Source organism: Mytilus galloprovincialis, chromosome 13, assembly GCF_965363235.1.
Source record: "Mytilus galloprovincialis chromosome 13, xbMytGall1.hap1.1, whole genome shotgun sequence".
Classification (NCBI taxonomy): Eukaryota; Metazoa; Mollusca; class Bivalvia; order Mytilida; family Mytilidae; genus Mytilus; species Mytilus galloprovincialis.
Genome location: NC_134850.1, coordinates 71,487,506 through 71,501,698, shown reverse-complemented (window position 1 = coordinate 71,501,698; position 14,193 = coordinate 71,487,506). Strand labels below are relative to the sequence as shown.

The 14,193-nt window shown below is 32.8% G+C and overlaps 1 protein-coding gene across 1 annotated transcript in view; it reads left to right on the top strand.

The window, feature by feature from the left end:
* LOC143056550 (arf-GAP with coiled-coil, ANK repeat and PH domain-containing protein 2-like) overlaps positions 1-14,193 on the top strand; it is a 75,002-nt gene that overhangs the window by 42,665 nt on the left and 18,144 nt on the right. The window contains exons 12-18 of the mRNA XM_076229642.1: positions 2,927-3,024; positions 6,908-7,066; positions 7,669-7,780; positions 8,507-8,589; positions 9,778-9,903; positions 12,805-12,969; positions 13,377-13,570. Of these exons, the coding sequence (XP_076085757.1) occupies positions 2,927-3,024; positions 6,908-7,066; positions 7,669-7,780; positions 8,507-8,589; positions 9,778-9,903; positions 12,805-12,969; positions 13,377-13,570 (937 nt within the window). The remainder of the gene's footprint in view (positions 1-2,926; positions 3,025-6,907; positions 7,067-7,668; positions 7,781-8,506; positions 8,590-9,777; positions 9,904-12,804; positions 12,970-13,376; positions 13,571-14,193) is intronic.

The following is a 14,193-nucleotide window of genomic DNA, read 5'->3' as shown; positions in this document are numbered from 1 at the left end:
TACTGTGGATGCATTATTATTAGAAAGACCTGAGTCCCCTTTAGACTTTAGTTACTGTGGATGCATTATCATTAGAAAGACCTCAGTCCCCTTTAGACTTAAGTTACTGTGGATGCATTATTATTAGAAAGACCTCAGTCCCCTTTAGACTTTAGTTACTGTGGATGCATTATTATTAGAAAGACCTGAGTCCCCTTTAGACTTTAGTTACTGTGGACGCATTATTATTAGAAAGACCTGAGTCCCCTTTAGACTTTAGTTACTGTGGATGCATTATTATTAGAAAGACCTCAGTCCCCTTTAGACTTTAGTTACTGTGGATGCATTATCATTAGAAAGACCTCAGTCCCCTTTAGACTTTAGTTACTGTGGATGCATTATCATTAGAAAGACCTCAGTCCCCTTTAGACTTTAGTTACTGTGGATGCATTATTATTAGAAAGACCTCAGTCCCCTTTAGACTTTAGTTACTGTGGATGCATTATCATTAGAAAGACCTCAGTCCCCTTTAGACTTTAGTTACTGTGGACGCATTATTATTAGAAAGACCTGAGTCCCCTTTAGACTTTAGTTACTGTGGATGCATTATTATTAGAAAGACCTCAGTCCCCTTTAGACTTTAGTTACTGTGGATGCATTATCATTAGAAAGACCTCAGTCCCCTTTAGACTTTAGTTACTGTGGATGCATTATCATTAGAAAGACCTCAGTCCCCTTTAGACTTTAGTTACTGTGGATGCATTATTATTAGAAAGACCTCAGTCCCCTTTAGACTTTAGTTACTGTGGATGCATTATCATTAGAAAGACCTCAGTCCCCTTTAGACTTTAGTTACTGTGGATGCATTATCATTAGAAAGACCTCAGTCCCCTTTAGACTTTAGTTACTGTGGATGCATTATCATTAGAAAGACCTCAGTCCCCTTTAGACTTTAGTTACTGTGGATGCATTATCATTTGTTGGATATACCAATTTTCGTGGATTTAGTTGGTACATATAAATAACGAAATTAAATGTTGAAAGCAAGACAAATTTTCTAAAGGCTTGTATGCAGACCTCGGGGAAAACCATGAAATTAAATATCCACTAACAAAGCAGTTTTCTTTTATTCACAATAAATTGGTACTTATGAAAATAAATGAAACCTCAGTAGTCTCCTAAGTGAAAACATTTACACTGACTGTGAACATTAGGAGTTTATGTCTGTCTGTAAGCTAATGTCTACTTTTAAAACAATTTCACATCAAATATGAAACAAAATGATATACTGGAAACAAAACTTTGTTGAATGTTTATTGATCAGAGATCCTATGTTTTTTCTAAACATTTGATATTAAAAATATAAAAAAAACCTAACCTAACAAAGTAAAAATGAAAGATCTTATGAGAAATCATAAGATTGAGTGAAGATTTTCTTTAGGCTGGTAATGACTGTTTGAGGGTGTATAGAAATTGAATATTTTATATACATAACAGTTTTGTGGTTAGCAGATGAAAAGAAAAGGTTAAATTTCAAGGTTATTTGCTAGTAGGATCCCAAGGCAAACTCATAGATGTTATTTTTGTTTTATCCAAACTTCTAGTAATTAATATCTAGTACATTATGTATTAACAAAGAGATAGTGAAGTAACCATCAATTATGAATAAAGAGCTTTCTGAAAAGAAGAAAAACAATAGAGGATTTTAGTTTATAAGGTTCATTGGGGGAACATTTTGAAGAAAAGAAACAAGATGTAGCGTAATGGTGACAAATGACACAAAATACAAAAAAACTACTTAAGTGACCACAGTTTATCTGATTGAATACATTGATCTTATACTTAGAAGAGGAGGATGTACTGGTTTCTGTCTGTCCGTCTGTGAATTTTGTTCTGGTCTGAAAAATTTTGTGTAGAGTTATGAGATTGGATTTAGAAAATTCACTAAAGTATTGTTTTCGGTTCTTTTTGGGTCATGCTTGAAGATGTTGATTAAATAATTGGTACATTGTTTTATCATGACAAGTTACAGATCAAGTTTGAATTTTGTTATGGTCTGATGATTTTTGCTGAGATACGGTCCTTTGACTTAGAAAATTCACTCAAGTAATCAGTTTTCATCACTTTTATTTATCATGACAAGCTACCGACCAAGTTTTATATTTTGATCCCGGTTTGATGATCTTTTGCATACAGGAACTTCTTAGGAAGAAAGACAAGAAGTTATATAATTAGCAATATCCTTTAACTCTACTCTCAAGCAATATCCTTTTACTCTACTTTCCGCTATATAGAAGACGTTCTTTCACTAAATAATTCAAAATTTGGTGACTATGTTGAACGCATCTATCCCATTGAACTAGAGATAAAGGATACAACAGATACTGTTTAAGTCGGCCTTATATCTTGACTTACATCTGAAAATTGACAAAACTTTACGTCAAAAGAGATGATTTCAGCTTTCCAATTGTGAACTTTCCATTTCTAAGTAGCAATAATCTAGCAGCACCTGCATACGGGGTATATATCTCCCAATTGATACAATATTCCAGTGCTTGCATTTCCCTTATCATGATTTTCTTGATAGAGGGTTGCTGCTCAGAAGGAAGCTACACGAGTTTAGGTTGACCGTTATGGAATAACCGTTTCACAAATGATATCGGATATGTTCCTTACATCGTAACTACAATCCTCTTCCCTTTCATGAATGTGACCTACCGAATTAGACTTTTTACCGGATTTTTTATAACATAAGCAACACGACCGTAGCCACATGTGGAGCAGGATCTGCTTACCTTTCCGGAGCACCTGAGACCAAGTTAGTTTAAATTGACAACAAAATTAACAAAAATTGGTTTTCAACAAATAATGAATCCACAGTATGTCTCTAATCACCTGTGAAAATTGTTTTATTGACGTATCTACAATTTTCTTCTTTTTATTTCAGGATCTGTCTCAAATAACGAGTTCTATCCACGGTGAAAATGGTGTTATTGAAGGTTACCTCTTTAAGAAGACAAGTAAAGGATTCAAAAGCTGGGTCAGGTTAGTTCATATCTGTATTACTAAAGGAAGACACCAATTTCATTGAGCCGGTACTCCTCTGAAATCATGCAAAGCTGGAAATATTTGGGATACTTTCTTAATTTGTATCTGAAATATTCTTTTTTCCACAGAAAAGGCTAATTTTTGAGAAAATATCCAAATTTCGTAGACTGTTTATATCAATCCTTGTCGTATATGCTCAGCCAATGTATTCCCTGCAAGATTTAAAAACTCTTTGTTTCAACACTTGCACAATTGTACTGCGATTTCGCTGGCATCTTCTAGTAAGCTTTAAAAGTAATAAATAACAGCCGCTCTTCACTAAGTGTACAATATATATAACACATAGTAACTGGTGTAGTTTGTGGTACAATATATAACACATAGTAATTTGTGTAGTTTTTGAAGTCATAAGTCATACCACACTTTGTAAATAACAGGCCATTAATAACTGTAAGTCCAGTTTTACAATTTATTGTGACACCAAGTCTACACCAATGTTTATGATCATACATTTATCAGCAAATAAAACATCTCCCTGTAAAACAATTTACATTTCAAAACAAAATTTTAAAACTGATTGATGAAAAATATTATCAGAGGAAAAGCAGTTTTAGTAAAGTCTCAAATGTTTAATACCTACATTGAATACTGTGCTAAAATGATTTATCAAGGGATTATTTCCAAACTTGTCAATTTATATTCACATCTCATGTAAAAGGAGGAATAAGACTTTATTTATGCAGTAAATGTTTGATTTTAACGGAGGTGTAAAGAAGTTCAAATGATGGGGTTTCAAAACAAAATCAAAGTTGTCCTAGTATTTTAAACCCGTTGATTTGTTAAAGAGACATTTGGGAAGAAAAGAATAAATAACTTTTTCATTGCAAAAAATCAAAAATGTTTTAGTTCTTGCTTTCTAAATATAGAAGTCGCTGCTATATTATTGTCTTGGAATCAGTGGCCCAGTGGTTAAGTTAGTTCATCTATAGATTGGGTATTTTGTCAAAGTTGAGTTTGTGATTTAAATCATCCAAACGACACATAGATCTTAATTGTCAGACTAACGGTGACGGTGACCAGTTTCCGTGCCAGAGATCTGTGGACCTCTTTGGACACTGACCAATAAAAACTGGTGGCCACCATATAGCTAAGTCTTAAAAGTGGCACAAAACAATCAATCTGTACTTGTAAAGGTTAATTTCCTATATATTTGATGTATTCTGTTAAAATTTCTTACTTACTGACCTTAACCATGCATGGTGTGTAACATATGAACCGTGTCCCATAGAAATCAACCTTATGTAGTGTATGTATACATGTACATCATAACATGTAAAAGACATCGATTGATTTTGGAACAATCAATTATGAAAAAAAAGTCTATAGGCTTTGCTCCTTGTTGAAGGCCGTACAGTGACCTATAGTTGTTAATTTGTGTCATTTTGGTCTCTTGTGGAGAGTTGTCTCATTTGCAATCATACCACAACTTCTTATATTTTGTACGAGTTTTGTTCTGTTTTGTAAGGTTCTTCTTACAATCAAATTCAATTTTTAAAATGAAAAAGATGATAGACTTTTCGGAGATTTTTTTTCTACCCAAAATAGGTTACAAAATGTTATGATATTCATTTGACAAAGGTTGATTTTCTATTTGAGGCAGCTGATATGTTTGGAACTGTAGATGTTATGGATTTAATGCTTGCCTTATAAGAAACATTAATATGTTAGGCATTGTAAAAGTTTTAAATTTAATGGCTTGATTGACTTTCTGTATTGTGCGTGATGTATTATGAATGTTCTATTTGTAATACCTATAGGTCCAGTCATGTGACCTTCTGTATTGTGCGTTATGTATACATGTAACAGGCTATTATTTGAACTTGGAATTATTTTTAACTATGGAATTTGCATAATTTCTTGTGTTTAAATTTTTTTTATAAATTCCATGTTTATTTTGTATTATGATCTTTTGGGCGGTTAATAACACTTTCCATACAATGTATTTTGGTTAGATAGTGTTGTGCGCGGCACAGTACATTCTATTGAAAATATACTATTTTCATTGTAATAGGAAGTGTTGTGCGCAGCACAGAACATTTCAGTACAGAATAATCATGAAATTTATTAAAAATTTCAATAACAAGAAATCAAGCAAATTCCATAGTTAAAAAAAATTCCAAGTTCAAATAATAGACTGTTATGTGCTATTTATAATACCTATAGGTCCATTCATGTGACTTTCTGTGTTGTGCGTTATGTATACATGTGCTATTTATAATACCTATAGGTCCAGTCATGTGACTTTCTGTGTTGTGCGTTATGTATACATGTGCTATTTATATAACCTAAAGGTCCAGTCATGTGACTTTCTGTGTTGTGCGTTATGTATACATGTGCTATTTATAATACCTATAGGTCCAGTCATGTGACTTTCTGTGTTGTGCGTTATGTATACATGTGCTATTTATAATACCTATAGGTCCAGTCATGTGACTTTCTGTGTTGTGCGTTATGTATACATGTGCTATTTATATAACCTAAAGGTCCAGTCATGTGACTTTCTGTGTTGTGCGTTATGTATACATGTGCTATTTATATAACCTATAGGTCCAGTAATACAAGGCAGCTAGTCAGGTATAACTGCATGCTGTTTATTGCTTGGGAGTTTACTGTAGATTCAACGAGATTATAGGGAAAAGAATGTTTCTGAATTCTATGGGTTGAGGCAAATCATAAAAATACTGTGGATTCATTATATTTCCTGATACTGATTTTATTTGATTGCATGGGCATAGGTGAACCTTGAATTCAAATTGATTAACAAAAACAAATTTCATAAAGATTGTGAAAATTAAACCTGAACCAAAAAATAGATATCCATGAAAATAACAAATTTTGTAAATTCATGAAAATAGTTGAATCTACAGAAATTCATGAAAAGTTACAAAAAAGGAAAGTTCAAAGCTTATTAAAAAACAAATAGGTCTATTGATTTGGTATTAATATCTAAGTGTTGACATTTTATAACTTTTAGTAATGAATATTTTCGTCTGTTTATTACTTTGTGAGTTGATTATGCAATATATTCTTGTATTAGCATGCAAACATTATCTTTCTCACTGAACTTTAGTATTATGTAATGGAAAAAAAGAAAATACTTCAAAATAAACAGTTATTGTTTTTTTTATTTATCTGAATTTTTCTTTCGGTTGAAGTAAAGTCACTAAATTAAAATCAATGAACATGCTAATGTTTGCTATTAGTCAACTTCAAAGGTGTTTTTTCAGATTGAAAATATTTATTCCTTTACAAAAAATGCTATTATTTATTTCCTAAAGTTTATCAAGAATTTAGTCCTCCTGTTTATATGGATCATATGAGTTATCTTTCCTTACTTTGTTGAGAACATTACATTCCTCACCCTTTCCAAAAGTAAAAGATTGTTGATATTTTGTTACTGTATCTACGGCCGAAAAGTAGGTATATACACATAGTTATCCTTTTTCTCTGTTTTTGGGGTTATTTTTCCCATTTTCTTTGTTTTTGATTGTTTTAAAATTGATATTTGATTTCGAAAAGGATGTTTGCTGAACCTTGAGTCATTTGACTCTGTACTGCTTAGGATATCATGCCCAATATACATATGTATGATATGGCCTCTTTCTATCTCCTCCATTTTCCTATATAGACCTCCACGGGGAAGTGATTGAAATAAGGTTTTCCTTATTTATTTATAAAAGAACCATATCAAATTTTCAAGATTTTTCAAAGTAATTTTCTCTGCATTCTGTCTTTGTTTTATTAAGATTATTAAAGAACCAGAATATATTTGAATACAGTCAGAAGCTAAACAAAATCCACTTTGTTTTTCTATTTTTAGACGTTGGTTTGCTATACAGAATAACCAGCTTATTTACAAGAAGAGGTCAGGGTCACATAATGCTTTATCTATTATGGAGGAAGATCTACGTCTATGTACAGTAAAACCAGCCTACGATACTGAGAGACGATTTTGTTTTGAAGTGTTATCCCCTACAAGGTAAAGTTTACAGTAAAAACTGCCTACGATACTGAGAGACGATTTTGTTTTGAAGTGTTATCCCCTACAAGGTAAAGTTTACAATCAAACCAGACTGATTGGCCATTAACTTCCAAAAATCAATCAAATTTCACAAAAGACAATTCCATGAAGAGAAGATGAGTACTGTCAATTAATGTTTACAAAACTTAGCTTTAGGATTTTTCTAGAAATATATTTAAAATCTAAGAAAAAAACAAGGTTGAATGGTGTTTATAAAATTCTGACTCACTCAAATTTTAATAGTTTCTTCTTTTTGCACAAACCTTCAAAAATCTCATACATCTATTTTATAATCTGAAATATATACATGTATAGATAACATCATGTAAGCCTAATAGTTCGATGAATTTGGGTAAACCTGTTGATGTACGTAACCCAAAATCTTAGTTTTTTTCAGCAATGGTTGTTTAAGAAACAAACATAAGTTTCCGTTCTGTGTTAATTTCAAAGATGTACCCAGTATCCTTATTTACTATATAGTTCAGCAAGTTTAATTTTAAATCCATACAGAATCAAAGAAAAATGAGTTTAAATTAACCTCCACATGATGTATTTTTTAGGAGTCATCTGTTACAAGCAGACTCGGATGAAGACTGTAAGATGTGGATCACTGAAATAACATCAGGAATCTCGAGAGCGTTTAAAGATGCTGAAAATCAGGAACTGAAACAGGTCAGGTGGTCAAAATCACTTACATGATTTTACACACACTTACACATTTAAGATTTACCATACACTAAAACATAATTTTACATACACTAAATCATGATTTTTCACACAGAAACACATAATGATTTTACACATGATGACAAATTATAATTTTGTTATAAACACTTGTGGCTTTACATACATGAACACATTACAATTTTTCACACACTAACACAATATGATTTTACACAGGCAAACACATTATGATTTTACACAAAATAACACATCATGATTTTACACACACTCACATGATTTTACACACACCAACACTTTATGATTCTACACACACAAACACATTATGACTTTACAATTTAAAAAAAATCGTGTCCACAAACATTCACATCTGTACTCGATAATTAATAAATCTAAGGCAAAAATAGTTCAAAAGCCATAAATTGATTGAGAGAAAACAAATCTGGGTTACAAACTAAAACAAAGGGAAACACATCAACTATAAAAGGATAAAAGTGTAGGAACAAAAAACAGAAGAGCCACAAAAACATGCAACATAAAAAATGTAAATGCATATACAAAGTTGATTCTTTTTGACTAAATGCCCTGAATTAGTTGTTTACATCTTTTGCCTTTACATTGTTATATATATGTTTGTAATATTTGCTTTTTAAATTGATAGAATCTTTAGTTTTTTCCTTGTTCAGATAAATGACAGCTTTTTTTTGTTATTTGTAGGAAGAAGATGATCCTAGTCCTCAAGAAAATAAGACAGAAGAAACTGAATTACCCACAACTCCTAAACTTAGTAAAGCACAGATGTATGTATATAAACTATTGTTACTACCTCTCTGATCTAGTGTCAGGGAAGCTCGAGTCTAGTCTGGGAGGTTATGGTCTCAATTCTCCTAAACTTAGTAAAGCACAGATGTATGTATAAAAACTATTGTTACTACCTCTCTGATCTAGTGTCAGGGAAGCTCGAGTCTAGTCTGGGAGGTTATGGTCTCAATTCTCCTAAACTTAGTAAAGCACAGATGTATGTATAAAAACTATTGTTACTACCTCTCTGATCTAGTGTCAGGGAAGCTCGAGTCTAGTCTGGGAGGTTATGGTCTCAATTCTCCTAAACTTAGTAAAGCACAGATGTATGTATATAAACTATTGTTACTTACTCTTTGAACTTGTGGTGGGAATGCTCAATATAAAAAAGAAGATGTGGTAAGATTGCCAATGAGACAATTCTCCACTAGAGGTTGCTGTACAGCCTTCAACAATGAGGAAAGCCCATAACTGGGATATTGTGGGCTCAATCCCTTAAACTTTATTAGCTGCATTTCAACTTAGTACACAGCTTGTAAGAATAAAAGCAAAAGAATTGTTCTCTTTGAGTCTGAATAATTTGTTAAATTAAGTTAGCATGTCTTTCAGAAGACTGCTTCCTTTTAAAAGTCGTAAATCAAGGTGTTGATTAAGTACTAAGCAGGGCTAATATCGATGGTGCATTTCAATCCAATTAAAATACTAATACTGTCTCCATGCTTCGCTAACAAGGTTCTGACAATGCTCAGCTCTACCTTTTGTTTTAAAGACATTTAAAGATCCTCTGGTTTTACCATCTTTAAAAATTTGAGGGCAGGAATTTCATTGGCTGATATAACTATAACAGGAAGTAAAATGTAATGTTGATAGATCCTTGTAAGCAAAGCATTGATATACATATAGGATAAGGTATGGTTGCCAATAAGATAACTATCCAGCAGAGATCAAATAAAGTATGTTCTATTTGCGACTTGACATTACACTCCAATCAAGCTGAGTCGTATGTTTATAGTCAGATTTCTGGTAACATGTATAACATAGTAAACATACATTGTTGTCAAATAAGTCTTAACAATACTGCTTAACATAAAGCACATGTATATACTCAAACTATTTAGATGATTTAAAAACAAATATTGATGACTTTTCTTTATTTACTACACATTTAAAATGTTTTATGATTTCAGACGATTACAACAGTTATTTTCTATCCCTGGTAATGACCACTGTTGTGATTGTGGATCTAAGGACCCCAGATGGGCTAGTCTTAACCTTGGTATAACATTATGTATTGAATGTTCAGGAATACACAGGTAATTTATTGTTGTGATTGTGGATCTAAGGACCCCAGATGGGCTAGTCTTAACCTTGGTATAACATTATGTATTGAATGTTCAGGAATACACAGGTAATTTATTGTTGTGATTGTGGATCTAAGGACCCCAGATGGGCTAGTCTTAACCTTGGTATTACATTATGTATTGAATGTTCAGGAATACACAGGTAATTTATTGTTGTGATTGTGGATCTAAGGACCCCAGATGGGCTAGTCTTAACCTTGGTATTACATTATGTATTGAATGTTCAGGAATACACAGGTAATTTATTGTTGTGATTGTGGATCTAAGGACCCCAGATGGGCTAGTCTTAACCTTGGTATAACATTATGTATTGAATGTTCAGGAATACACAGGTAATTTATTGTTGTGATTGTGGATCTAAGGACCCCAGATGGGCTAGTCTTAACCTTGGTATAACATTATGTATTGAATGTTCAGGAATACACAGGTAATTTATTGTTGTGATTGTGGATCTAAGGACCCCAGATGGGCTAGTCTTAACCTTGGTATAACATTATGTATTGAATGTTCAGGAATACACAGGTAATTTATTGTTGTGATTGTGGATCTAAGGACCCCAGATGGGCTAGTCTTAACCTTGGTATAACATTATGTATTGAATGTTCAGGAATACACAGGTAATTTATTGTTGTGATTGTGGATCTAAGGACCCCAGATGGGCTAGTCTTAACCTTGGTATTACATTATGTATTGAATGTTCAGGAATACACAGGTAATTTATTGTTGTGATTGTGGATCTAAGGACCCCAGATGGGCTAGTCTTAACCTTGGTATAACATTATGTATTGAATGTTCAGGAATTCACAGGTAATTTATTGTTGTGATTGTGGATCTAAGGACCCCAGATGGGCTAGTCTTAACATTGGTATAACATTATGTATTGAATGTTCAGGAATACACAGGTAATTTATTGTTGTGATTGTGGATCTAAGGACCCAGATGGGCTAGTCTTAACCTTGGTATAACATTATGTATTGAATGTTCAGGAATACACAGGTAATTTATTGTTGTGATTGTGGATCTAAGGACCCCAGATGGGCTAGTCTTAACCTTGGTATTACATTATGTATTGAATGTTCAGGAATACACAGGTAATTTATTGTTGTGATTGTGGATCTAAGGACCCCAGATTGGCTAGTCTTAACCTTGGTATAACATTATGTATTGAATGTTCAGGAATACACAGGTAATTTATTGTTGTGATTGTGGATCTAAGGACCCCAGATGGGCTAGTCTTAACCTTGGTATAACATTATGTATTGAATGTTCAGGAATACACAGGTAATTTATTGTTGTGATTGTGGATCTAAGGACCCCAGATGGGCTAGTCTTAACCTTGGTATAACATTATGTTTTGAATGTTCAGGAATACACAGGTAATTTATTGTTGTGATTGTGGATCTAAGGACCCCAGATGGGCTAGTCTTAACCTTGGTATAACATTATGTATTGAATGTTCAGGAATACACAGGTAATTTATTGTTGTGATTGTGGATCTAAGGACCCTAGATGGGCTAGTCTTAACCTTGGTATAACATTATGTATTGAATGTTCAGGAATACACAGGTAATTTATTGTTGTGATTGTGGATCTAAGGACCCCAGATGGGCTAGTCTTAACCTTGGTATTACATTATGTATTGAATGTTCAGGAATACACAGGTAATTTATTGTTGTGATTGTGGATCTAAGGACCCCAGATGGGCTAGTCTTAACCTTGGTATTACATTATGTATTGAATGTTCAGGAATACACAGGTAATTTATTGTTGTGATTGTGGATCTAAGGACCCTTGATGGGCTAGTCTTAACCTTGGTATAACATTATGTATTGAATGTTCAGGAATTCACAGGTAATTTATTGTTATATAGTTCTGTCAAAGATTTATCACTTGGCAAAATAACTTTTTATTTGGTCAGTCACTTGATGGTGATAACTGGTTAAATCAGTGCCCATGTTGTAGCGTATACCCCATACACAATGCTTACCACAAAACACAGTGAACTTTGGTGGCATCATTTTGACTGTTCTAGAGTTATGCCCCCTAACAAATAGAAAAATAGCTAAGTTTTTTATGCCCCACCTACAATAGTAGAGGGGCATTATGTTTTCTGGTCTGTGCCTCCATTCGTTCATCCGTTCGTTCGTTTGTCCGACTTCAGGTTAAAGTTTTTGGTCCAGGTAGTTTTTGATGAAGTTGAAGTCCAATCCACTTGAAACTTAGTACACATGTTCCCCATGATATGATCTTTCTAATTTTAATGCCAAAATATAGTTTTTACCCCAATTTCATGGTAAACTGAACATAGAAAATAAAAGTGCAAAGTTCAGGTTAAAGTTTTTGGTCAAGGTAGTTTTTGATAAAGTTAAAGTCACAACTACTTGAAACTTAGTACACATGTTCCCTATGATATGATCTTTCTAATTTTAATTCCAAATTAAAGTTTTGACCCCAATTTCACGGTCCACTGAACATGGAAAATTAAAGTGCAAGTGGGGCATCGGTGTACTATGGACACATTCTTGTTTGTTTCTGTTAACCTCAACGAAATGTTATGAAACTTATACACCATGCTGAATATTTTGTTTCTGTTCTCAAATTTTAGTTTTTAACTACTAAATGTTATTACCACAAATATCTGATCAAGTACAAATGTTGGTGGGTAGAGTCACTTTTACCATTCTTGAGTCATGTCCAGTTATAATGTGTGCAAGCAAGGGCATCATCTGTATATCATTAACAATTCCCCATTTATTTTATCTGATTTATGAAGGGACAATGTGTGCTTTGTTCTTTTTTATTCCTCTATATCAATTAACCCACACCAAATTAACATATCATTTATAATTACAGGAGTTTTGGTGTTCACCTGTCCAAAGTAAGGTCCATAACTCTGGATGCCTGGGAACCTGAACAATTAAAGGTTATGGCAGAGTTAGGAAATGACATAATAAATAGAATATTTGAAAAGAATGTTGATGAAACCATAGCAACAAGAGCAACTGCAGAATGCAAAAGGTTTGTTTAGAAATCAAATGTTTAATAAAAAATTGGAATCGGAAAAATTTGGTATGACAATCTTATTATGGTTTTCTTTCGAATCCTGTATTTAACTTTAACCAAACTTGGTTTGAGAATGTGCCATGGGATTAGGGACACCCCAATTATATGTAGAAGCCACTAGGTGAAAGAAAGAACAAGACAACTGTAGATTAAGGGGTCAATTGTCAAGGTCACATTTCATCATTTAAAGTCTTCATCACAAAATAGATTGAAAAAGATACTCAACCTAAAGACAAGTTTTCTCTAATAAATCTATGTAAAGATCACAACTATGCTTTTTTACTCAGTGTGTGTCTGGAATATTTATATTCTTTAATGGCCTTTAGTATTAATTTATTCTCTAAAGAAAGTTTGATTTGTAGATCTATCAGGGAATCTTGGATAAAAGCAAAGTATGTCCAGAAAGCATTTGTGATGAAGTTACCTGGCCCTAAAACTACAGCAGGGAAGAAAATCAGAGGATGGAGTGTGAAGAAAAAGTTACGACGTTCTCCAGAGAAAGTAGCAGGGGACCAGTCAGATAATGATTTAGATGTTACCAGTGGATTAATGGAAGGTAGGCTTAACATAATGAGCTGGTTTTCATCATTAAGTTGCTCCGTCAAATATATTTTTACTTCAGTGATTAAGAATTATTCACATTGAGATACTTATGATAATGGTATACACAATGTTGTCGTTGTTTTTTTGTATGTGGGGAAGCTATTGATGACAAGCCAAAATACTTTTCTAGATGTTTCACTTTCAAATAGAGTCTTTTTTTAAATTGGTATTAGATTTAGATTTTTCAACTGTTTAATTTTCAGTTTAACGTTTATTCTTATTCTTGAAATCTTACTTGTAGTTTAGCAAGGGTACTTACTTTAAGGGAAATACTTTCTTATTCTTGAAATCTTACTTGTAGTTTAGCAAGGGTACTTACTTTAAGGGAAATACTTTCATATCTTTTTGTGTTGTGTTTAACCAACCATATATAGACTTGCAGTAATTAAATAATGTTGAGAAATAATATTTTTTTTATCCTCCACTGGATGTCAATCACTTAAGAAAGACGATGTGCAAATATTATTTTGACCTTTAAAAATCTGCGCCATAAGTTTCCTACTTTTGCATGCTTCTAACTACTGAAACAAATATAATGCTGGGATAACCCATTTTATGTAGATGGGCATGTATGTC